Source organism: Pteropus vampyrus, unplaced genomic scaffold (genome assembly GCF_000151845.1).
Source record: "Pteropus vampyrus isolate Shadow unplaced genomic scaffold, Pvam_2.0 Scaffold19, whole genome shotgun sequence".
NCBI classification, from domain to species: Eukaryota; Metazoa; Chordata; class Mammalia; order Chiroptera; family Pteropodidae; genus Pteropus; species Pteropus vampyrus.
In genome coordinates this window covers 7,132,445-7,158,956 of record NW_011888800.1, presented here as the reverse complement: position 1 = coordinate 7,158,956, position 26,512 = coordinate 7,132,445, and the positions used below count along the sequence as shown (strand labels likewise).

At 37.6% G+C, this 26,512-nt stretch overlaps 2 protein-coding genes across 7 annotated transcripts in view; one reads left to right on the top strand and one right to left on the bottom strand.

Annotated features, from left to right (window-relative positions):
• Positions 1–1,637: 1,637 nt before the first annotated feature.
• Positions 1,638–15,556, top strand: NDUFAF1 (NADH:ubiquinone oxidoreductase complex assembly factor 1). 3 transcript variants are annotated; one of them, XM_023527774.1, is made up of 6 exons: positions 1,640–1,765; positions 2,269–2,402; positions 6,693–7,344; positions 10,422–10,607; positions 14,724–14,798; positions 15,314–15,556. In XM_023527774.1, exons 3-6 carry the CDS (start codon positions 6,769–6,771, stop codon positions 15,461–15,463), a joined length of 987 nt encoding a protein of 328 aa, XP_023383542.1. In that variant the 5' UTR covers positions 1,640–1,765; positions 2,269–2,402; positions 6,693–6,768; the 3' UTR covers positions 15,464–15,556. The 3 variants fall into 3 exon arrangements, with proteins under 3 accessions (XP_023383543.1, XP_023383542.1, XP_011353246.1); XM_023527775.1 differs by lacking the exons at positions 14,724–14,798; positions 15,314–15,556 and adding an exon at positions 12,862–13,000 and having other exon boundaries at positions 1,638–1,765; XM_011354944.2 differs by lacking the exon at positions 1,640–1,765 and having other exon boundaries at positions 2,250–2,402.
• A 1,904-nt stretch (positions 15,557–17,460) lies between these two features.
• Positions 17,461–26,512, bottom strand: part of NUSAP1 (nucleolar and spindle associated protein 1) — a 28,569-nt gene continuing 19,517 nt past the window's right edge. For 3 of the 4 annotated variants that reach the window (XM_011354942.2, XM_023527772.1, XM_023527773.1), the window contains 5 exons: positions 25,625–25,806; positions 23,907–24,064; positions 21,576–21,692; positions 19,413–19,521; positions 17,461–18,362 (listed from right to left, as the gene is read on the bottom strand). In XM_011354942.2, the coding sequence (XP_011353244.1) occupies positions 18,269–18,362; positions 19,413–19,521; positions 21,576–21,692; positions 23,907–24,064; positions 25,625–25,806 (660 nt within the window). In that variant the 3' untranslated portion in view covers positions 17,461–18,268. The remainder of the gene's footprint in view (positions 18,363–19,412; positions 19,522–21,575; positions 21,693–23,906; positions 24,065–25,624; positions 25,807–26,512) is intronic. The other variant, XM_011354943.2, reaches the window with a different exon arrangement.

Sequence of the window (26,512 nt, the reverse complement as noted above, 5' to 3'; positions counted from 1 at the left end):
CTCTGAATATTTGCCTGTATTTTCCTTTGTGTCTACCTGGATATGTTATTTTCATTAAAACAGAAACTTGACTCAAAGTTGGTCAAGCTGTATAATTATAGTGGCACAAACTGGGATATATTGTGATTGCAATTGTAATGGAGGATAAAATTGCCTCAGTCTTAAGTGATTGTCATGCTCACATATGATGGGGAATGGATTGGAATTTACCTGCCTGGAGTCAATTACGACAAGAGCCATAGAAAAGTAGCACATCTTGTGTCCTGATATTTATTAAAGTGGCATCACAAAATGCCTGGCCTTTATCCCCAGAAGAAGGGTAGACGGTTGGTTCATTTTGTTTAACGGAAAATCCACTTGAACACTGCCAGCTCTTTCTAATTAGGTGACCCTTTTTACCTGCTGGTTGGTCTGGACTGCAGGATGGGCTTCCCCATCAGGAGGGACTGTCCTGGATAGGTGATCTAGGATCTCAAATCAGGCCTGTTTTCTGTTGTTGGTGAATAAATGGTCATCTTGGTTTGTCATTAATCCTCCTGAGAAGTTGGTTGGCATGAAGTAATCCTCTGAGTAAACAGATACCATCAAGTTCCTGGATTAGCAGAGAACTAACCTTGGATCTGTAATGAGACCACCATGACTCCAAATTCCCGCAAAGTACTTTCCTTTTCCGAATCATTTATTTCCTTTGCCAGGGTTATACCGCAATCATCCTTAAATTCTGAAGAGATTCTATCAAGATAGGAAACTGCTGAATCATATTTGCTTCTTGCCTGAAATATTGCGGTAGTCTTTGCTGGCTTGTGTCACTACTGCCCTTCGTTTGGCCTCTTGAGTCAGTACCCATTCTGTGTTGAAATTTGTGCAGGTTACTGTAGAGGTATGTATTTTAAAGGCTATGACAAAATCATTGCCTTCAGGGTTCTTACCCTCCTATTGAGAAGGCTTGTACACATAAAATGATGAGTGAGCAGTTTAATCATGTTTATAATTTAGTTTTCAATTGAATATAATTAAGTGTCAGTGTATATAGTACAAAGAATAAATACAGGATGTCAGAAGGAGGGGATTAATTTTGAGATGGATGCATTAGGGAAAGTTTTTAAGGAGAACATGGAATTTAAGATGTGTTCTAAATAGGTGCAGCCAATGTATCAATTAGGACCTATTAGTTGCAAGTTCAATTTTAGACATACAGAATTTTAGATGCTAGTGGTACATCCCACTGCTGAAACTACTATCAGGAGGTTGGAAATATATGCTGCGGTTTAGGGAAAGATTAACAAATTGTCCTTAGATAACTCATATCTGAAACTAGAAAAGAGGAAGGTGCTGGCTGGACTTTGGAGACAACTCCATTTGAGGTTGTGCGAAGAGAAAGAAGAGTCAGTGAAAGGCAGGCAGCTAGGGAAAGTTCGAGGAGGTAGGAGAAGTAAGCAAGTGTAGATTAGAGAAGTCCGATCAGAATTTCAATAAGGGAGAGGTGGTAGCGTGGAAATGAGTGATGGAGGAAACTTGGAAAAGGCAATTATATTTGGTGAGGTCTTTCGAACTCTGGAGAAGAACGGTGTTAACTGCAAGGATTACAATTCAAATTCATGCAGAGGGCTTAATTCCTGCTGTTACTATGCCAGGTGCTGGGGACAGGAAGAACAAAACAGTTCTGGACCCAAGAAGCTCACAGCGTGGTGGAGGAAATGAGAAGTAAATGGATAATTAAGATACAGTGTCGAAGGTCCTAAAATAGAGGCGTGCACAAGATACAGTAAGAAGTCCTGCGGAGTGGGCGACCCCACGGGGAGGGACTGGGAAACGGCGGGTAGAAAGGTTTATTGTCCAGGTGCGTGGTCTCCAAAGATTCCGCGAGAGCAATTCCAGCAGAACCAGTACTCCGAGATCATAGACAGCTCTTGGGCGGCTGCGGGGTGATGGAGCATAAGGGGACCCTGGCGCCTCGAGGCGAAAGATTGTTAACAATATATGGATCTTATTTGAAAGATGAGGGATGGAGTTTGCAGCTTGAAAATGAGATGCAGGAAGAAGAGGAAAAAAGCTTCCCTAAATTCTCCTCACTTTCTCACAGAAGGTAGAAAAATCAGGAGTGGTAGAAGCCGGGCCTTTTTGGAAGCTAGTCGACCAAAAGCCTCAGGTAGCTAGACTTGGGGATCCTTGGGGATTACCATACCCGGGTTTCCGCATCGGGCCGGAACTCTAGTGTCATAATGCCTGGTTTAGCGCCGGAACGTTTAAGCAGATGGACTTTTACAGGGAAAGTGGAGTGCGAGTCGGGAAAAGCCGGGGACCTGGACAGAATCCGCTGGTGAGCGCGTGCCCGGGAGGCAAGAGGGCGCCTGCCGGTGGTTGATGCGTCCGGGACGTGCGACCGCTACAGAACCCAGCAGGTGAGGGTTGAGGGGATCGCCGCAGCATGGCCCGGACCGTTTCCCCACTCTAATCGGAAGCTTAACGCTTGGGCTCTAGATTTAGTTTTGCCACATACTAACTGTATGACCTCAGTCGATTTTATCTTGGAACCTGAGTTTGTCTCTATAATTGGAGTAATAATAATACCTCTCTCAGGTTGTGAGGAGTCAATGAAAATATACTTAAAACAGCTTCTAACACATAGTAAGCCCTAGAAGCATCTTTACAGAGACTTCTCCATTTGGCTGCGTGCCTTACCAACTTTGGGCGGAATCATCCATTAATGGGTTTGACTTCGTTGGTAAAAATATGAAACAACATTTTATAGTTGAAGTTATATCATTAGAGAAGTAACACTACTAAGAGTTTGAGAAATAGGGTGAATAGAGGTAAAATCATTAACTACTATCAGGGAAATTTAAATATTACAGATGATTCTAGGACCTCAGATCAACTTTGTATTTTTCCTGATTTCCTTCTGTTTTTAGTCCATATGAAAATATACCGTTTACATGGTTTTCATTTATTCAGCAAACATTATTGAGCATGAGTTATGTTCAAGCCATAGTTCCTAAGATTAAGGAGGTCAGGGTAGTTAGGTAGTTAAAAGCAAGAGTCTAATGTTATGTAAGAGATATGCACAGGTTCTTATGGGAATATGGAGAAAGAGCAATGTCAGTGCCTTCCACAGAGGCTACCAGGAACATGCCTATAGTTGAACAAATTGGGTTTATTACTCCTTGTAGGGAGGGAGAATACAGGCCATGGGAAATCATGGGCGTCTCAGTAAGAGGGTGTTAGAAGGGATTTATTACAGACGTGTGCCACTTAATGACAGGGATACATTCTGAGAAATGCATTGATAGGTGATTTTGTCATTGTTTGAACATCATAAAGTGCACTTACACAAACCTAGACAGTATTGCTTACTGCATACCTAGGCTATATGGTATAGCCTATTGCGCCTACACTACAAGCCTGTGCAGCATGTTACTGTACAAAACACAAGATTAAATCAAGTACAAGAGAAAATAATGCAATCAAGAGAAATAGTAAGCCCAAGATGTGAGAGGCTGCTGCTGGTGTAACATGCCATTCTGTTTTGTAGCAAACTTTTTTTTTTACGAGTAGAAAGAGTACACTCTACAATAACGATAAAAAGTATAGTTTAGTGAATACATAAACCAATAATGTCATTTATTATCATTTTCAAGTATTATGTACTGTACATAATTGTATGTGCTATATTTTTATATGACTGGAAGCCCAGTAGATTTGTTTACACCAGCATCACCACAAACATGTGAGTAATATGTTGCACTATGATGTTAGGATGGCTACGATGTTGCTAGACAATAGGTATTTTTCAGTTCCATTATAATTTTATCTAATGGGACCACCGTTGTATACTTGGTTCTTTGTTGACAGAAATATTATTTGGCATGTGACTATATTGGATTTAGGCTTATGTTAAGGGATTTAGGGGGAAAGTAGTCAAGAGGTGGAGGTAATTCTATGATTAGGTATCTTAAATCTTATCTGGAAGAGAATCTTACCTGCCTAGAGTAAGGCTAATGCCATGACTGGTCAAGATATAGCATTCGCTCACATTAGCTAGGATAGAATGTTTGGCACTTCTGTGGTTTGAACATTTTTTTTTCTGTGTGCAGGCAAGATTATGGACATTTTTAATGGAGCTGAGGGTATTGCCCATGGATGTAAGGAGAAGTTAGGCCAGGGAGTTGGGCACAGTTTGGAGGGCCTTGTGTACCATTTTAAGAACTTGAATTTGTGGGGAAATTGCTGAGTTATTATAAGGGGCATACCATCATATTTAGAAAAATTCCTTTTGTTGCCAGACAAAGGATGGATTGGGAGAGGAGGGGGAGATCAGAGAGAAATCTATTAGGACTTTGCTACTTAAAAGGTATTCTTTGGGCCACAACAAGGGCATCAGCTGGGAGCTTGTTAGAAATACAGAATCTCAGGCCCCATCCTACACCTACTAAATCAGAATCTGCATTTTAACAATATTCCCATATGATTCATAGGCACTTTAAAGCTTGAGAAGCCCTTTGTTAGGGGAATTATAATAGTCCTGGTAAGAAGCAGTAAGGCCTTGAATCAAGACACTGGTGGTGGATGTGGAGAAATGTGGAGATATTTATTCAACAAATATGAAAAGCTTTTTGCATGCCTGACACCATCCTGGGAGCTGGAAGTACCATAATGAAGATAATCTCTTCCCTCAAGACATGTCCAGTCTGGTGGGGGTAACTAACAAGTTAACTGGTCAGTAAACTATAGCAGGGAAAGTGTAAGCCTGAGTAGTTAGAACACATCAAAGAGGTGTGGGGCTTGGTGGAGTGGAGTAGTCAAGGATCGTGGAGGATGTAATAGATATCTAAGATGAGTCCCAAAGGATAAATTATCCAGGCAAAATCAGTGGAGGGCTTTCCTGGCCTAGGAGCAGCAATTGGCCAAGGCCTGAAACCCAGAGAGGGAGTACTGAGTGGCTCTTATTGGACCACAAGTTCTCTGTGATGGGAGCACAGAGTGGGGTGTGACTAGAGGTGAGGTTGGAGATATGAGCAGAGGCCAGATCTGGAGTCTTGTAGGCCCCGTGGAGAAATTTGAGCTTTATTCTTAAGACCACGAGGGACCTTCTAAAGAGTTTTAATCAGAGAAGATAAATGATCAGTTTTGTGTTTTAGGCCCTTCTAGATGCTAAGTGGTGGGATGAGGTGGGGGTTGCAAGCCTGGAGGCAGGGAGCAGGGTGCAGTGATCTAGGAGAGAAGGTGCTGACCCATCTGTTATGGAGAGTAAAGAAGGAGGGGCATTCTATAAGGACCACCAGTCCTATGTTGTGGAGTAGTCTGGGTATTATTCTGATGTAGACTGGATTTTGGCATTTGGCGGACTTTTTTTTTTTTTTTTTTTTTAATTTTCAGTTTTCCGTTTAGTTTCTCATTCAGTACCATGTTCTGACTAGTGGGTGAGTTTTTGTTTTTTCTCTGTCCTGGTCTCTGAGGCTAGGACAGGAGAAAGACAAAGAAATTGGCATTGCATATTTGATTTTGCCTTATGAGCAAGTGAAACAAGTAGTAGGGAGTACTATTTACCTTTCTGGTTCTGGTAGCACTTCCTGCCAACACTCATTAAATGTTGCTACTAAGAGCAAAGCTGTTATTTTGCTAGAGTTATAGAAGTTATGTTGCTTATGTTTTACATGTAGAGAGGCAGCAGCATCTAGTGGAAAGATTTAAGGCCAGGGTTCTAGTTGTAGCTTACATATTGATTAGCATTGTGATTTTAGGCAAGTCACTTCACTTGTTCATATCTGTTTCCTGGATAAAGGAAATATCAACCTGCCTTGTTTCACAAGAGTTGTTTGTGCATTAAATGAGATAATATATCTCAGTGATTTGAGAATATTAAGAATAGTATTTAAATGTGATGGTATTAGTGCTACTGTTGTTTAGTTTCTATCTTTGAGAAGTTCAAGTAGTGACTGATAGTCAAAGCCTTGTTACTCTAAGTGTGAGCCTTGGACTAGGAGCTTGTTAGACATGAAGAATCTTGGGGATCTTGTCAGACTTGCTGGATCAGAGAACCCTCTTACAGCCATTATTCCACCTGATCTTCAGAAGAATCCTTTAAGGTAGGTAGGGGAAGTGTTAACACAGCCTTACTCTCAAGGAAATGGAGGCCTCAAAAAAGCAACTGCTTTACCTGAGGGTAAACAGCTTTATTAGGTTGAGCCAAATGAAATTGCCAATATTCACAATACTCATAACCGAATAAGAGAGCAGAGCTAGGTATCAAGTCTGTTTTCTGACTCCACATACAATGCACACTGTAGTCTCTTTTTTTTACAGATGAAGTGCTAACATATTGCTAATTAGCCTCAGTCCTGGAGCGAATTAGTTGAATATTTTAAGAACCAAGTATTTCTTTAATCCACCATAAAAATTTGTTTTGAAATGACACAACCTTTTGAAACACATACTTGAATTATTTTGGTGTTGATTATAAACTTCATGAAAGGGACCTGTGTTTATATTCATCTTGGTATTTTTTTCACAAGGCAGTGGGATGTATTACATATAATGTAAACTGTATTCTCTTCATAGTAAGCCCTAGGTAATGTCTATAGAATTAGAAAATAAGTTCATGAATTTCACAATATATGATCCATGTCGAATTTGAAATCGTGATGTATATTCATTGCTACACTGGTAACTCTTCAATGTCTCTTTCGTTATAGGTGGAATTGGGCCATTTGCTGAAGCTTCTTTCCCTGGTAACCCAGGGAGAAATTTGCATTTTGACTTTTTCTTACCATGGCTTTAGTTCACAAATTGTTGAATAGCACTTATATTCTCAGAAAATGCCTGAAGCCAAGGGTTGCCTCCTGTCCATTTTTGAATACTCGCTTTGCAGACTTTTGTTCCAGTAGTCTTCAGAAACCAGTGGCTAGTCCCGGCACAGCTTCCTCTCAGAGGAACACTGAAGGGGGTTTGCAAGGACATCACCAGAGTGAAGTTGCTTTGGATATAACTTCTCCTGAGGAGAAGCCTGAAGTTAGTTTTGATAAAGCAATTAAAGATGAAATAAAGGAACATTTTAGGCGTTTGAAGGATGATATTGTGAATCATTGGATAGGGCCTGAAGGCCGCCCCCTGCATGAGGTCTTGCTAGAACAAGCCAAGGTTGTCTGGCAGTTTCGTGGGAAAGAAGATTTGGATAAGTGGATAGTGACATCGGATAAAACAATTGGAGGAAGAAGTGAAGTGTTCCTGAAAATGGGCAAGAATAACCAAAGTGCACTGCTGTATGGAACTCTGAGCTCTGAGGCGCCTCATGATGGAGAGAGTGGTCGCAGTGGGTACTGTGCAATGATATCTAGGATTCGAAGGGTAAGTGAGGCTTGGGAGCCTCAGTTTTCCAGTGAACTGGGGTGAACTTCATTGTAGCATGAATTACAGCAGAGAGCGTTTGTTTCTGTAAATAAAAACACCTGGTATCTCATCTATGTATAGGGTTAAATAACTACTGGGCACAAGTGTGAAGCTGAAGCACTAGGGGGAATTGGTTCTGGAGGAGGGACTACTTGTTTCTGAGCATCACTTTGGACCAGAGTAGGACATTTTTATTTGAGGAGCCCGGATAGGTTAGATATTTGAATGATGATCTGGGGAGACTTGCATCTCCTCTAATGTAGGCCACAGACCCTGTAATGTTCCTTAGTGTGGATGTAGGATCAGCCTGTAGCATTTTTTTAAAGTAAACTTTTAATTTTAGAATAGTTTTAGTTTTACAGAAAAATTGCAAAATAGTACAGAGAGTTCCTGTGTACCCTTCACTTAGCTTCTCCAATTGTTAAGCATCTTACATTGCTATAGTACCTTTGTTATGATTGAAAAACCTACATTAGTCCATTACTATTAACTAAATTCAGACTCTATTTGGATTTCACTGGTTTTTCCACTAATATTCTTTTTCTGTTCCAAGACCTTATCCAGAGTACCACATTACATCTACTTACCACGTCTCCTTAGTCTCTTCTGGTCTATAACAGTTTCTTAGTCTTTCCTTATTTTTCATGAGGACTTGAAAAACACTGGCCGGATATTTTTTTGTAGAATGACCCTCAATTTGGGATTTTCTGATTTTTTTTTTTTTTTCTCCAAGTTAGACTGGGGTTCTGGGTTTAGGAAGAATGCTACGGAATTAAAGTACCCTTCTCACCACATCATATCCAGGCACATGCTAGCAATATCATTGATATGTTAACCTTGACCACCTGGTCAAGGTAGTGTGTGCCAGGTTACTCCATTTTTAAGTTACTTTATATCTTTCTATACTCTGTTCTTCGGAAGCAAGTCACTAAGTGCTTCCTACTTTCAAGACATGAGGTAGGGTGTGGGATTAAGTTCTATCACCTGGAAGGTGTAGTATTTACATAAATTATTTGGGATTCTTCAGAAAGGAAGATTTGTTTCTTCTCCCACACTTATTTATTCATTCATTTAGTATTGACTCACACTTTGGGTTATAATTCAATACTGTGTTGTTTTGTTGCTCAAATTGTTCCAGCTTTGGCCATTGGGAGCTCTTGCAGGTTGACTCCTGTTCTTTTGATATGCCCCCATCCTTTTGTTTTTTTGAGCACCTTTTGGCACTACAAGATGTTCTCAGCTCATCCTGTCCCAACCCTAGAATTAGCCTGTTCTGGAAGGAGCCCTGGTTTCCTTTTTTTGGAGAATAGTATTAGAAACCAAGATCTGGGCATTCGAGTATGCTTGCTGCTACTGGGTTGACACTACTTCTAGGACATCTCAGTAGACATAGCTAGGAAGTAAATGTATGTATACCAACCTGTGGAAACACGTCTATAATTATTTCTGTGTATGAAGCTAACTATGAGTTTTTACTAATGCTCTGACTCTAATTCAATACCATGTAGTTCAGTCTAGCCTTCCCCCTCTTGCTTATCTTTAACTTCACTCTGTAACAGCAAGAAATATGTCTCCCACCATTTACCATCCATTTACTTAATTCAACCCCAGTATGCAAGTAAAGCAGTTTCAGAATTTTTAACCCATAACATGATGAGAGACAACCTTACCAACTAGAATACAGAGTTTATGTAAAGTTTCTTTTGTCTCTAGCCTTACAGTTTCCAATCAGAACACTATTTCCCAAAGTTACTTAAGTCAGTTCCTTTATCTCACCACTGGCCTATGGCTTTTTGTGAATTTGCTGACCAGGTATTATTCCAGGGTTGCCTTGGGCAGGCTCCCATGCCTGGCCTTGGCCACAGCTCCTGGATGTTGGCTTGGATACTGTACTTTAAGGAGAAAGGCAAATGTTAGGAGTATTATTAGGCTCCCTGTCTTCAGATAATGGGGAAAAAGAAAGGTATGTGTTCTTTAGGAAGCAACAAACTATACATACAAACATTTTTTCAGGCCCTAAAAATCCACAAAATGGATTTGGTCCGTCCACAGCAGAATGTAATTCTATGGCTAGATATACTGTGGAGTAATGAAAAATGCTGATAACAATTATTAAGTGTACTCTGCCAGTCCTTGTGCTAATTGTATACATTATCCCTTTTATTCATCACAATAATATGGTAAGGTATGATCACCCCAATATTACAGATGAGGAAACTGAGGCTTAGGGAGATTGAATAACTTGTCCAAAGTTATACAGCTAGTAAATACTAGTTCATATCTGTACGCTGGTATCCTTGAAATCAGATTATCTCTGAGATTAAATAAACAACTTTGGAAATTAACACTAAATTCCACTTTCAAAAAGAGAGAATATGGATAGTTGTTAAGAACACAGATTTTGGAGTTAAACAGCACTGGATTTATCATTGGTTAGTTGGCTGCTCAGTTTCTTCTATAAAATGGAAACAATTGTATTAGCTACCTCATAGGGCTATTGTAAGGATTGTCTGGCAGTTTCGTGGGAATTATGCATGCAAAATACTTAATGCAAAATACTTATGCATGCGAAATACTTAAATTATGCATGCAAAATACTTAATGTAAGTTTTCAATGGATGGTAGCTGTTGTTATAAAACATCAATTTTAAACTTGAGCTCTTTCAGTTTTCTAATTTACGGGAAGGCAGTTTCATTAAATTGCCCACACAGAAACCATTGCTCCATCAGACCAGGGAAAGGAAAGTATGTACAGTAATTCTTTTCCATTTAGTAACACATTTGAGTGCATACCCCATGTAAACACTGTCCTGGGCTAACATGTCTTGAACATGTAACTTACCTTAGAAACATAACTAGATCAATATTTCGTACTGAAAAAAGAATCACCAGATTTACCTGTCTCCTTATGGTGATAGAGCAGAAAAAGACAGAAAAATAGGTGGTGGATCCTTTTGTTGCTACAAAAGATAATGACTCACATTTTGCTAAAAATGGAAAATGAGGTGAAATTAACTTTCTTTTCTGTACCTTAGGGCCCTTTTGAGAGAAAAAAGTCTTATGATTGGTCCCAGTTCAACACTTTGTATCTCCGTGTCCGAGGAGATGGTCGGCCTTGGATGGTGCATATCAGTGAGGACACGGATATAATCCAGAGGAAGAATCAGATGTACAGTTATTTCATGTTCACCCGTGGGGGGCCCTACTGGCAGGAGATCAAGGTAACAGCACAAGTCTTTACTGTGTATGAAATGAGGTCTTTTGAGATCATGGTTACATTGTAGTTTTTTTTTTTTTTCCTGAGTCCCTTTGGAAGGTGTGGGAAGGGAAAGAAGGAAGAGAACCTAGGGACAAGATTTACATAATTTGACTTTTTCTTTCATTAATTAAATGTTAGTTTACTAATCAAGAAATATTTTTGGTAAGGATATGGCCAGGTGCATGCTAAGTCACAGATATATCTCTGCTCTGTGCCCAAGTAGACATTTTTAAGTTTCTGCTATATCACCTCTTCCAGACAACTCTACTAAGCTAGTCTCCCTATCTTCGTAGAAAGCCTCCCTTAAAAGGAATAAATACTTCATATTTTACGACCATCAAAATTTTTCTTTATTTTTTTGTAGTATAAGGCAGTCTTATTTTGTAAATGAGAAGTTATGAGAAGGTAAAAAATGTTAACCTGGAAGAGAATTAAGTGGAAATTCAGGGAATGAGGGCGAAATGAAATGTCCATTCCTGACTAGTGAGGTTTTAATCCATAAACTCAAAAGAAAGTCTCCATTTTGCTCATACTTAAACCTAAGCCTCATCCTGGATTCCTTTCTTCCTCACCCTGTATTCAGTCTATTAACAAATCCTGTTACCTCTACTTCCAAAATACACCCAGAATCTAACATTGCTAGCCATCTCTTCCACTCTCACCCTAGTCCAGGCCTTTGGATTATTGCAGTGGCTTCTTTATGGATTTCTCTTTGTCCTCTTGCCCCCTTAAAATCCACACTCCACACAGCAGCCAGAACGAGCTTTCTAAAGAATAGCTTAGATCACATCACTCACATGCTTAAAATCCTTCAGTGGTTTCCCCTTATAATTAGAATAAAGTCCAAACTCCTTAACATGTTTCCCTGGGCCTCTACTGTCAGACCCCATTTTCATCTTCAGTCTCCACTCCTTCCTCCCTCCTGCACACTGGCTCCTTTTCTGTGTGTCAAACTCAACAAGCTTTCTTTCATCTCAGACCCTTTGTATTTTGTGTTGTATCTCCTGATATGCTCTTTCTCCATATCTTCACCTGCTTCTTCTTTCCTGTCATTCACTTCTCAGCTCAAAAGTTGCCTCACAGAGTCTTTTCTTGATCCCTTTAGCTAGAGTTGCAGCCTCTAACCTAGTCACTCTGTTTAATTTTTTTCAAATAACTCATCGCTATGTAAAATTATTTTGTTCATTAACTTGTCTATTTTATTGTTACTCTCTACTCTGCTCCCCTGGAACATAAATTCTCTAAATTCTGAGAGCAGGAACTTTATATGGTTCATATCTATTTTCCTTGTACCTAAAACGGTGCTTGGCATTTAACAGGCTTTTGATACATATTTGTGCACTAATATAGCTATATAACCAAAATATTACATTTGTAACACTTGTATATAAGTAATATATATAATAATTTATTAAACAAGTATTTAATTTTAGAAAATTTGGAATATGCAGAAAAGGAAAAAATATCTTGTAGTACCATTACCCAGGGATAAAATACTATTTTTATTTTAGTATGTACCTTCAGACTTTTATATTTACACTTTTTTTTACAAAAATGGTATTGTGCCAGTGCTGTTTTATAACATATATTTTTCACTGAACTGAATTTTATATACAACTTTCTGTAGAAATATATTTCTACATCATTTTTAATAAATGCATTTTATTTTATAAATAGACCACAATTTACTTAATCCATCCTCTATTGTTGTACATTTAGATGTTTTCAGAGTTTTTCACTATTGTACTAAACTCTGAGGTAAACATCCTTAATTATTTTCTTAGGATATATTCCTGGAAATAAAATTCCTAGAATAAACGATATGTACATTTTTAAAGACTTTGATGCGCATTGCTAAATTATTCTCCAATATCACCACCATGTAATCATTAACAATTACTTTTTCCCTAAAATATGTGTAGTCTTAATCTTTGGCTAGAAATAATTGTTTGCAACAGCTCTGTTTAAAGTGTTAAGGAAAGTGTTAGGGATTTAAAAATATTAAATGTTATTAATTGCTATTCAATTCTTCATGAATATTTTAGTAAACATAAGTGAGATGCTCAAATATTTACTCTGATTACAAAGAGAAAACAGAGAAGAAAATTATGTATATAGTTTTCCATCATTTGTAGAGAGAAAAACAACTATTTATCCTTTCCTTTTTAAGCAGTTTTACAGATTAATGTTCTTTCTTGGCTTCATTTTTTTTCCAGGCTAAAAAAAATCTAGTTCCCATGGTGTGGACAGTGATTTAAAAGAATTATGTGCCAAAAACACAAGAGATTAGTTTGAGGGAATGAGTGAGTTGGGTGACCGATACCTCTTGAATGGCAGGTAGTGTTCATTGTATTTCTAAGATGTATGGAATAATGAGGTAGATAGTGCCAAACTAGGATGCAAAATGAGAAATTGGTGGTTGCAGGGTAGAGCTTTGTTTCTATTTGACAGGAATGAAGGAAGCAGGTGAAATGAGGATGTGACTGTATTTAGATTTGCTATGTGAGCAATATGATCTTGTGCTATGATGGTTTATTTATTATGAGCTTTGAACTGAGTTTTTTTTTTCACGTCAATAAGTGTTTTTGGTGATAAATAACCTGAACAGTACATTTAAAAAATTCATTATTGTTTGGTTCAAAAATCAAAATAGAAAAATGTACACGAACTCTCACTCTCATGTCCCTATTCACCCTTTTTCAGACTATCCTCAGTAAGTAGTCAACTTTTATTAAGTTTCCCATGTAGCTTTGCAGTTTCTTTATGCAAATATAAGTTAATATGATTAATATTGTTTTCTCCATTTTTTTTACTAAAAAATAAAATTGCAATACTTTATCTTCTGCACCTGTTTAGATTTTTAAAATTGAGAACCTGGAGAGCTTCTATATCACTACATGGAGTCATTCTTCATTCTTTATTTTGTTTGGTACTTTGTTACGTGGATATCTCATAGTTGATTGAATGAGTCCTAGATTGATAGACACTTGGGTTGTTCCCAATTGCTATAGTAAATATTTTATTAGTTTTTTTTGAGATGTTTTAAAATTTTATATATTTTTTAAAAATGTGATTATACTGTAGATTTTGTCTATATCCTTTTTGACTAATAATGTGGAGGTCTTCTTTTTTTTTTTGCTATTAGGAAAAGCTGTATTTGTCAGACTTTATCTGAAATATAAATTCCTAAAAGTGAAATTGGTAGGTCAAAGTTATGACATTTCAAATTTTGATAGATATTGTTAGTTTTCTGTTGCTACCTAAAAAACTTACCATAAACTTAGCTTCGGAAACTTGCATTTATTAGTTCACAGTTCTGTAGGTCATGAGTTGGGACATAGTATGGCTGGGTTCAGTGCCTCAGGCCTTATAAGGCCAAAATCAAGGCATCAGCTGGGCTGTATTCCTTTCTGGAGGCTCTGGGGAAGAATCTTCCAACCTCATTCTAGTATTGGTTCCTGTGATTATAGGGCTGATGTCCTTGTTTCTTTACTGTCAGCTAGGAGTTACTCTCAGCTTTTAGAAGCTGCCCACTTCCGTGCCATTTAGCTCCCTCCATCCTCAAAACCAACAGTGGAGAATCTCCTTCAACCCCACTGAATCCTTCTTATGTGGCCAGTCCATAAACCAGTCTCGCTTATGGGTTCAAGTGATTAAGTCATGCCTACAGAGGATAATCTTCCCTATTTAAGGTCAACTGATTTAAAGCCTGCCTTCCGCACAGTTCCTTCAGAGCAGTACTGAGATTAGTGTTCGAATACCTGTAAGGTGTGTGTACACTAGAAGGTGGAAATCTTAGAGGCCACCTTAGAATCCTGCCTATCACAATTGCCAGCTGCCCTCTCAAAGAGCTGTACTGATTTGTACTTCTACTTTTTCTGTTTCTCTCCACCCCCATTTTTCTATTGGGTTGATTAATCTTTTGCTGTTATATATCTGTGATCCAAAATACTAGCCACTTGTGATAACTGCATATATTAAATAATTTTAGAATTAAACTTAAACTATTTTTACATACAGATACCTTAGTTAACTTACATTTCAGCTGTGAAGTAAATGGTTTTGTTTTTTTTTTCAGATTCCTTTCTCCAAATTTTTCTTTTCTAATCAAGGAAGAATCCGGGATGCTCAGTACCAGCTTCTCCTTGACAAGGTAACATTTTCTTCTGCTTTCACTCAGAACTATATTATCTTTAGTGAAACAGAACTCCTATAAGTTCAGTCTATTTTTGAAGGCTGGCAAATGAAATTTTAAAATTCCTACTCAAGGCCACCCCTGTAATACCTAGACAGATGTTGATTCAGACCTATCCTTTGAGCCAAACCCCCATCTGGGAGAAATTTCTTTATGGTCTTCTTTTCAACGTGCCTACATTTTATTTTAGCTTTAAAATAAGAAAACAAGTATTAAGGTTTTCAAGAGAGCTTCAAGGAACCTCCATTAGACTGATTAGTTTTAAGTAGTACTGCATTAAAGAGAGATAAGTAGAATGTTGAAAGAAAAACAGCTCTGTACTTCCTCTATAATTTGCTACAGTACATGAGAACTATGGTATACTTGCTAAAGGCTGATAGTATAGAGACCCAGCTATAGTAATCACCCTTAGAATTTTAAAACTCTAGTACATTAATGTATACAATTTTGATTAATTTCTCTTTTAAATTTAGATCTCTTCTATCGGATTTACCCTAGCTGATAAAGTAGATGGTCCATTCTTCCTGGAAATAGATTTTATTGGAGTGTTTACTGATCCAGCCCACACAGAAGAATTTGCCTACGAAAATTCTCCAGTGCTTAACCCAAGACTTTTTAAATAGAGATCATGTGGTAATTTTGTAATACTAAACCAAGGGGAGTAGTATGCATGATGACACAGAAGCAAAATAAAATGTTTCTTTAATGGCATCCAATCAAGAGCTGGTATGTATTCCCTAAGACAAAGCTAAGTGCTGCTGCTAAGTAAGGGACCATATAGGAGGAAACAGCATGAAACCAGTTTCTAAGCTATACCTTTATTTAAAGAATGCAAGTACTAATGCACAGGTATGATATAAATAACTGTTTTTAGACTGATTCTTCTTAGAAACAATTCCTACGTGACTAGATGGTTTCTAAAGTAAGGACTCTCCAAAATGACTGTTGATGGCCTTCTACCACTCTATTCCTTATAGGTTTCTTCTGTTTTCTAATCCATCTTTGAGGAAAGGAGACTGCTGAAGAATATTAAGATGCTGTAGAAGTCACTGAGACATACCTATTTAGTCTTTTTAGGCTGCTATAAGAAGTTACCAGAGGCTAGGTCGCTTCAACAACATATACTTCTCATCAGTTCTGGGGCTGGGAAGTCCAAGATCAAAGTACCTGCATATCTGGGGTCTGGTGAGTGTCTGCTTCTTGGCTTGAAGATAGCTGCCTTCTTGTTATATCTTCACGTGCTCTCTTTCTCTTCTTTCAAAGGCATTAATCCCATCATGAGGGCTCCACCCTCATGACCTAATTACCTCCCAAAAGCCCCACCTCCAAGTACCATCACACTGGGAATTAAGGGTTCAACATATGAATTTTTGGGGGACACATAGTCCATAACACCTACTTAGAGAGCTGGTCTGCCAAAGATGCATAATCTTTACCAGTTCTTTATAGTGACTTTTACTGTAACCACTAGAGAAACTAAATCAGGTATTAGACTAATGTCCCTAACGCTTCCCTAGTCATTTTAAGTATTACAGCAATTGCATCTACCAAAAATAAAATCTGATTAACAGTTTAAATTGATCAATTCTTGTCATCTCAGAGGAGATAGGAAACTATAATATAGTCAGAGTACCCTAAGCAAGCCAAGTTAAAAATAAGAATATACAAAGGCTATATATAAATAGCTTTTCCATTATCTTGGCCTAAAATCTATTTTATATATTTTCACATAATTATCTTTTTATTTTTAATAGCTTTATTGAGGTATAATTTACATAACAAAGTTTGCCTGTTTTAAGTCTACAATTCAATGATTTTTAGTATATTTACAGAATTGTGCAGTCTTTACCACAAGTTAATTTTAGAAAATTTCCATCAGCCTAAAGAGAAACCTTAATACTCCTTTACAGTCACTTCTCATTGCCACCCCCAGCCCCAGGTAACTACTGATCTACTTCCTCTGTAGACTTAGCTTCTTCAGATATTTCATTTAAATAGAATCATACAATATATTACCTTTGTGTCTGGGTTTTCACTTAGCATGTCTTTGAGGTTCATCATGTTGTAGCATGTTATCGGTACTTCATTATTTTTTAGTGCATAATCTTTTTTAATCCATTCATTCATTGATGGACAGCTGGATTTTTCTCCACTTTTTGGCTACTATAATACTGTTACAAATATTTGCATACAAGTTTTTGTGTGGACATGTATTTTCATTTCTCTTGGGTATATATACCTTGGTGTATAACTGCTAAGTCATATGGTAGACATACATTTAACTTTTTAAAGAAACTACTAAATTTTTTCAAAGTAGTTGTATCATTTTACCTTCCCAGCAGCAGTGTATTTGAGGTTTCTTGATTGATTTGGTCTCTTTCTTGATAGCAAAATCTGAATTTATTAAGCACCCAGGAGTATGTTCTGCAGATTCATATATGTATAACAATTATTATAACAATCTGATAGGTGTTATGAAAGTACAAGAGAAGGACTTGGTCGTTTCTTCTTGGGGTAGGAGTGGGTAGGCAAGAAAAGATGCATGAAGAGTATAAGCTCTTGCTAATCTTAGCTGATCAACTAAATCTTGGAAGCCAATTATGTTTACAAAGAATAAATCTACCACTGTGAGAAAAAATTTTATTTATGAAAACCTTAAGCAGTACAAAACTCAGAAGGTCCACTTCGGTGCAACAAACATGGATATGATGCTAAGCAACTCTAGTCTTTTCCATAAATTGTATAAGATTTAAGTTTGACACAGCATAGTAATCCTTACAGCAATCCTCAAACTTCAATATGGCCCTGTATATTTTTAAATAAGCAAGGCTAGAATGAGCTATAGTTTGTTTTTAAGAATATATTGAGTGACAGATGGCAACTGCATGAATTGATATGAACAAAGGTGCATATAAGCTTAAAACACTTCACATAGTTAAAATATTGTTGCCATAACCAACCCATATGGCCCACAGTTTCATTAAGACTACTAGATTCTCTAGAGCATCAAGTGGATTTTCCCAGCTTACCCTGTTTATAACTTGTTATTGTTCAATTTCTACTAGAGCCTATGGTATAACTAGCTACTGATAGGTAATTGCTTTTGCCTAGAAGACTGGAGTTCTGTTAATATTAGAACCAGCAGAGGGAATTGACATTAAAAATCTAGGTCAAGAATCTATAGGATGGGTCTCATTAGAAAACTGGGTTGTACAGGGACTTAGGTTAAAACTATTTTGAAGAATTTGTGAGCTTTAAGGTAATAACATCTTTTCAGAGACTGTAACATATGAAGAACCCACCAACACTACATATTATGAACAAAGTTAACAGAAAAAACTTGACTAAAGTAGGGAGGACAGTATAAAAATATTTACAAAAAAGGTTCAGAATAAAGAAATATTTACAGGATGTTAAAAAAAAAACTATTAATCTGCAGCCATAATGAGGCCTCTTCGAGCTTCCAAAACCTTTGCTTTCTTCTCCTTTCGTTCTTGCACATGTTTCTTCCGCTGTTCCTCCCTAAGCGAGACAGGTACACATTAGGTTCTAGTGAAGCTCCACAACAGACCACTTTAAAGCGCTTATTGTTAGACTAATGTCCAAACTTAAAATGACATCCAGCACATTTGGTGGACACTTATAGGACACTGCACTCTATCTGGTGGTCTGTGTGTGATGGAAGCCACATCTGTAAGTCATTGTGTTAAAGGGCTAGAAATTGGTATTTTCCTTTTTATCTTAATGCAACATTCTAAAGTCGAGCAAAGAACTGGAACCAGAAGGTACATTGGTGACTGAATTCAACCCCTATAGTTTTTATTTATTTTAAATGAGAAATTTCTACCTCTGGAAGTCAAAGTTCAAGCTCAAAATTATTTAGCCTAATTAAAATGTTGGAGCCAGGGTCTACTGACTTAAGCTACTGTTTTTCTGAAAAGGATTAGAGAAAAATAAAAAGCCCAGGATCATGTTAATGATCTTAATAGCAAATATAGTTAGTAAAGGTCTTGGTAGCAGCTGGATATAGGCAAGTCAAATGACAGGTAACCACATATCAGGAGTTTCTTGCAGGGAATCACCAACCAGGACCAGCTGCAGCCCAGAGTGAGCTCCAGCTTTAACTTAGTTTTCATGCAGAAGAAAGCCTCTAAGGGCAACCTGGGGGTTTTCCTCTGGTAGGGCCCTGAAGCCTAGTAAGCTTAGTTTCCCTGAGAGTGAGGAATTTACATCTATCTGCATGCCTAGGTTCCATGGGCACTTCAGTTGGTGTCTTGAGGGATATTCAGGTACACTATTTGGGAGATAGGTCATGTAAGAGCAGCCCTCTGAATCTGAGTCTTCCTCTGAATCACCTGTAGAGCTCTGAAAACAATGCAGATGCTTGGGCCCCACCTCAAACCTACTGAATTAGAACCCATTGTGCTGGGGCCCAGGCACACTGCTTTTAGAAAGCTACATTTCTACTTCCAGCCCCTTAAACACCATTTACTGGGATTCCCTCAGAGGTTCTACTTTTATATGGTCTTTCAAAATTAACAGAATTATAGAACTGGATAATAATGTACTCACCTAGCCTGGAGACGAGGTTGTTTGTACATTTTCTTATGGAAGCTAACTCTGTTTACATGCTCATTCAGAGATTTATTTTCTTTAGATTGTCCCCATGGTTTTAGTTTTCCTAGTTTAGGACAGAGACAAAGACAGATTTATGAAAATTCTTGTATTAATATTCTCAATTTTATTACTCTGTGGCTACTTGTTTGCATTATACTTTGTTTTATAGACATTTGCCAGTATAAGTCTCCTATTAATTTTAATTTCATATTTCACAGATATAAATTGCATTTTTTCTCTAAAAAAATGTATTCTACTTTTTTTGTGTGTGTTCTACTTTTTAATTCTTGGAAAGTCATGGGAAAAAAATCTTAATACTAAAAAACAAACTCCTATTAAAAGCACACAGCACATTAAAAAAAGCCATCATAACCAAGTAGTTTATCCCATAGGTATTATGTTTATTAATTATAAAAGTAGTATTTCACTTGTAGTTTGTTGTTATTATTACTTGTTAAAATGTATATGGAATGGAATGAATGGGAATACTTTGTTGGCTTTAGAACTGGAACCAAATTTCCAGATGTTTATGTTGCTTTATTTGTATACATTATGATCTATTTCTGAGTACCAATGATTATCATTTGTGGTGTTTCCAATTTTATAAAAATTACTTCCACACCCATTGTATCATTTAATCAATAATTGCTGTAGTACTTATTTATTTTCCCTTCCATAAAGGAACTAAGTGATTTGTCTAGGATATGAAAATAATCAGCACAGATGAAGCTTTACATCCAGGTTTTCTACTGTCAGTCGAAGTTAGTGGTGGTCACAGTCATTTCCACAGCAAATACTTTTTGAGCACCTGGTATATTGCCAGGGACTGTTGTAAGTACTGGGGACATAGCAGTGAACCGAGCAGTCAAAGATCCTTGCTCCCTTGGGCTTACATTTCAAATGTAGAGGTAGATAGTCAAGTAACATAACATCAGGTGGTGCCAGGTGCTAAGAAGAAATGTAAAACAGGCTAAGGAATAAAGAGTGTGGGAGGCAGGGAGGAGAGGAAAGGCCTGAGTTGGTGACAGCTGAGTGGATGCCCCATTTAAATGGGGGAGCAAGCTATGCAAAGGTCTGTGAGAATAGTATTCCAGGTAGAAGAGAGGGATAACAAGTTCAAAGACCAGGAGGTGGGAATGAACTCAGTGTGTCTGAGGAGCTGAAACACTAGTGTGGTTGGCACAAAGTCAGGGAAGGGAGGAGGCAATGATTGAGGTTGAGAGAGAGATGAGAAACCTTGAGGTTCTGAGCAAGGCAGTGATGTACTCTGGTTTGTTTTCAAGGTCATAGTAGGGCAAACAGGCTGTTCTAGAAGCCCAGGTAAGAGATGACGATGACCTGGATCGAAAAGAGTTGAAATAAAGAAAGGGTAAAGTGGTCAGATTAAAGCTCCATTTCAAAGGTAGAGGAGAAAGGACTTGGCTCAAGGCCTGGATATGAGGTCTGAGAGAGAGAGTGAGGAGCCAAAGAGGGCTCCTAGGTTTCTGCCCTGACAACTCAGTAGGTAGAGGTGCCATTGCCACAGATGGGAACACTTGCGGGGGGGGAAATGGGTGTGTGAGAAAAGTAGATTTTTTCTTTTTACCACAGTTCAGTTGACTAACTGCTAAAGAAGATTTATGTTTTCATTATTCTTGTTTCATTGACATTAGTAATTTAAAGATAAACACTGTTACGTAAACATGATTACTGTAGGAAGTTTTCTTTTTTTAAAGTAATTCCAAAAACACTGAAATATCACAGTAAGTATAGATATTTTAAATAGATGTAAGGATATTTTAATATATGCCCAAGACTGACATCTAGGCAATAAATGTCCCAGGTTATTAGACTGGTGGTTCCCAGCCAGCCTAGGATCCTTTGAAAGCTGTAAAGAAAACATTCATATATGTTTTCTTCTGAACTTCTGAGTTTCTTGGTTTTGAAGTGAATCAATTATTTAGTATTTAATGGACATTCTTTTTAATCATGGGTCATGTGGACACAGGGTTGCGGGTAGGTATTCTAGGTGGTCAAGTAAGGCTTCCACTGAGTCACTAGAATTTTTCACATTCTCAGTTACAGAATTGGTTAATCTTTAGTCTTAACACGTCTTGTACGTCAAACATCCTCACATACCTTTGTGTGGTTCATAGTTGAGGGGACGAGACAAACTTGCTTTGAGATCAAACACTGGTTTCCTATGGGAGACCGGAGTCTTTGTTGCATCAGCTGTCAACCTGAGTGGGGTAATAACTAAAAAAAAAGCCAACACACAAAACCCAAGGGCTTAATTAGAAAAAAAAGACTCGTTGTAATTTTTTATTTAAGTATTGCTACTCAATCTTAAAAACATAATTTATAGAACAGTCTGACACAGGTGTAACGTTAAAAAGGGGCAGAAAAGAATAACCAAGGAATGCTAAGCACTGACATTTGTTTCCCCCGTTAGCAGCAGCCCAATAGTCTAAACATTATGACACTTCTTAGGATCAGCAGGGCGTTTAGAATCCTGTTTAAAGAATCAACTGGGTAATTTTTCAGGCTGTTTCCCTGATACTATTTATCCTTCTTAAAAATCACATATTATTAATAGTTAACATTTTTATTAACACACATATAAGCCTTCAAGGAACCTAATCACATATAGATGAAAAGATTCATGGTTCTGGTTTTTATTAATAAAAGCTATTATTTAAGAATGTGAAATTTTGTACCATAAAAGTTAAAAATATACCAGGAGAGTATAATTTAGTAAGCCAAATTTTTGCTGTGGTTGGGCACCATGTATCTGAGATACATTTTATAATCTTTTCCGCTACAGGTTGCATTCAGGCCATTGTCAAATGTCAGCACTTGCCTGTAGATGTGAATGAGCAATCAGGATCTAGGACCACCTAGTTAAAACAGAAAAGCACAAACCCCTGTGCTTAAACTACCCCAGTGTGTTGATATCTAGTGATGGGAAGAGGGGAACAATGAGGCGATCACACACTGCTGATGAGAGTGTAAACTGGTACGGCTCAACCACTGCAGTAAATAAATGTCTGCATCTGCATACCCTTCTAACCAGCAGGCCCACTCCTAGGTCTAGAGAAACTCTTGCACATGTACAAGAGACATGTTCAAGAACGATCCAGTTATACTACCATGTAGAATAATAAAAGTTGGAAAAATCCACATGTCCCTGAGCAGTAAAATGGATAAATTGTAAATAATGGTACCATTGAAAAAGTGAAAATGAATAAACTTTAGCTCACTTATTGATACGGATGATTCCTGAAACATTATACTAAATGAATGAAGGAAATCACAGGGAAAAAGTCATATAGTTTGATTTTGTTTACATAAAATTCATATTTGATAACTGGGGGAAAAAGTCCAATCCCAACTGGCACATCCTTGAATTACTTAGAGGAGAAAGCTCAGAATATGGTAAACATTTAGTTTCTGCCTCATGTCCTTATTTGTGAGCATATGTGAGTCCTTGCTCATTTTAAGGTAGGTGGCTACTGCTCAGTGAGCTCAGAGAACATAATGCTCTTTGTAAAATGACAGTGTCATACCCTAGGCAATTCCACTCTCTATTTTTTAGTGCAGTCTTCTATCCAAGCCCCTTTCTTCCCATTTTACAGGATGATTTAGAATATTCTATGGAATGTTTTCTTGCTGGTATAGATAAGATTAAGGGTTAGGGTGGGAATGAAAGAGGTCATTTAGAGGAGGAATTATGTATATTTATTATTCTCACTTCTGGACTCTTGAAATTTAGTTGTCACTTTCACTATTCAATCTTTACTTTAGATCTTTAAAGGCATGAAGAAATCCTCAGAGTCTCCACACTGATTACCAATGATGCTCTAGTCTGAAAGTCCTGCTAGATTCCTCCAGTCTCAGGGAATCTGGCAATCAAGGCTCTTGACTGACATATTCAATGGGACTCCCAGGAGAATATTGACATAGCTCTAATACAGGCCTCAACCTGTTTGTGATATTGTTTTAAACCTTCACACTGATATTATAGTATTCTTTTGAAAATCACCTGGTCATTGTAGATGTTGATTAAGTGGACAGTGTGTACAAGAGTATCTTTATGGCTTATTCTGGCTCACCCAGTCAAGAGTGTGGCATTTATTCCGTGAACTCTGATCCTGCTAGTTTCAGAGTCCTGCAGGACCATTCAGAGGCTGTAATGAACACTGATCTTCCTAATCTCTGAGTCTGAGAAGGGGCCAAATGCTCTTCAGGGAGGGTCACCATCTTGGACTCCTCTTGGACAGGATGGAGTCTTCAGCAGATATCAGCTTTTTCTTTGGGTTTCTGCATTTCCCTCATCAGTATAAAATGAAAAATATGCTATGAGGATATGCTTGCTTTTGATTTTACAGATATGGAGAGGCTTTAAGGAAACAGATATACTTAATAATTTCAGGAAATTACATGCTTAAAGATGAACCAAAGTTTTCTTACCTGCAACAGAATCCCCTTTTGTGGTCTTTAATTTTTGAGTCCCAAGCACAGCCTGGCCTTTTGGGGTACTTCCAGCTATGGTCACATGTGGAGACTTTCTGGCTGGAGTCTTGGTCAGCGAACGCTTATGCTCATTATCTTTAGTAGTAGCGGAAAACCTAAATGGGACAGTGGTGTATAAGACATGAGTACTGTCAAGAGTAACTTGTGTCAAGCTTATAAACAAAACCACTTTTCCATCACCCATCAGTGAAAGGGCTTCAATAGTGTTACATAAATAAACCTCCTTTGCAGAATAGACATATTCTTAAAACATTGATGCTCAAGCAAATCATTTATTAACTTTTGTTATTTGTAAAATATGGCATTGTATTCTCTTCTCTCCTGGTCTTGGCCAATGACAATACAAGACAGAGCTTGAAAGTGATACCTGCAGGCATCCTTACAATTGAGGTACTTGAAGACGCTCCCCTTAATTCTCCTCTTCCTGGTGATGGCAAGTCAGAAGGAACAAGAGACTGCTATGCCAAATGAGTGATGAGAAGAAAATCTTACATCTTCCTACAAGAATGTCATTCATTTCAGTGGTACACAAGGCCATTCTCTACTCATAGCAAACTGCCATAAATGTATTTCATTGATTCTCTGGTGCATAGTTTTTCCTACATTTTAACATCTCTGAAACTGAGATGTTTTACAATTGATAACAACACATTATGGTTAGTTGGCAGTGACTTTTCTTACTGGTTCATAAAATAATGGCGAGCCTTCACTTGATGGTGTCTTATAGTCAATGAAAATCTAGTAATGACAGATATAAATATACATAGGGTTGGTGGTGGGGGATTAACAGAAGGGGACTTAACGGCCTTGTAACAAAAGATTTGATGGTGATCCTGAATCGACACCCAAAATTATTACTAAAGACTCTACAACAGAGTTAAGAAAATTGGATATGCTAAGATGGATGCTATTTTGTACCTTGCAATAAAAGAAGGGCTAGTCTCTGACCATAGTGGTCTTAAATAATATTAAATACAATCAGAACTGCCAAGTATAGGTACCTCATATTCCAAGCTAACTCAGTAAATAGAATTCTAAACTTAAGGGCATTTTTAAGAGTTAAAAACTATGTCAGATAGTTGCACATGTTGGAGAAGTGTTACCATGCACCAGCTCTATTAGATGCTACAAATGCCCTTAAAAAAGAATAAAAATTTGGGGACAGCCATAATTGCTGTCAGGAAAAGTACAAGCAAAGAAAACAGAGGAATCAATGGGGCATGAGAGTTATGACACTGCAATACCCACTGGCTAATACTATTTATACTTTAGGATGAGACCATTTTTTATTTCACTGCACTGAGATATTTTCTGTAGGAATTTAGCTTCACCTTTTTATTTAAGTCAATGGAAAAATGTCTCTTTACACAGGCATACATTAAACTAATAAAATGAAAAATATCCATATATATCTTATTTTCTATCTTTACTTATGAATCAAATGTGAGCTTAGCAAAGTTGGATAAAACAAGAAAAACAAATTTGAAGAAAAAGATTAGAACTTATAATAATCATTTGGTGATCTTTCTCTATGTTCCGATCCTTGTTCTTGTTCATCAACGTAAAACTTATTTGATGCAGTCCACCTGAAAAGTATTAGAAGCAGTAAAGCTTTGAGACCTTGACCTCAAACACATTTTGGAGCTCTTCTTTACCTGACGTTCATTTTAGTTGCTGAGAGAGTGGAGCGCTTAACTGACCCCTTCACACATGAGGTGTTCCGACCTGCAGCGCCCTGGGCTTTTGGGTGCCGCTGGCTTGTAGGAGTACAAGCCACAGAGAATCTTTCTTGGAGACAAACTGGAGTTGCCACCACTCCCTTAGTGACAAGCTGCTTCTGAAGAAAGGGAAATGCACCGTTAAAGCTTGACCTCTTAGTATTGTCTCCATTGATGCCCTTGTTTCATCCCCACTACCTCATCCTATCCCACCTGCCAGGCAGGCTGGGTGTTGCTATGGTGACTCTGGTTGTGTTGAGGAACCTGTTACAGAAAGCCTTTCCCAGCTCCCAAGTACCCAGGTACTTTCTAGAGAGAGAATGTGGCTTAAACAGTCCCCTGTGGCCAGAAAGGGAGAATAAACAGGTTCTCTTGAACATATGATACCGCTGAGAGCATGATATGCAGCTTATTAACTACAAACTCAAAGAACCTATTATATAATTAGCATGTGGAATCTACAAATAATTTGATTGCCAAATGGCCCTCTACTCACCCCTACCCCCCAAAGCTTTTAGAAGTTCTTTAAAAAAAACAAAAACAAAAACTAAAGAAGGGAAGGAAGGAAATGCTGTCTTTGAAATGGCTGGGAAGAGTTCCACTTAGGTTTTCTTTTTTTAGATACTGTCAAGGCACAAATACTAACTGAATGTTTTACTATCATTAGTCTAAGATTTGTTCCAAGCAGAAGAAATATAACTTCATTAACTGACAATAGAGGTAGGACTACTATAACTGATAATATAAAGCCAGAAAATAAAAAGTTCTGATTATATCCTATGAAATACAAACTAGAAAATTATGTTAACTTCTCTTTTTGACATA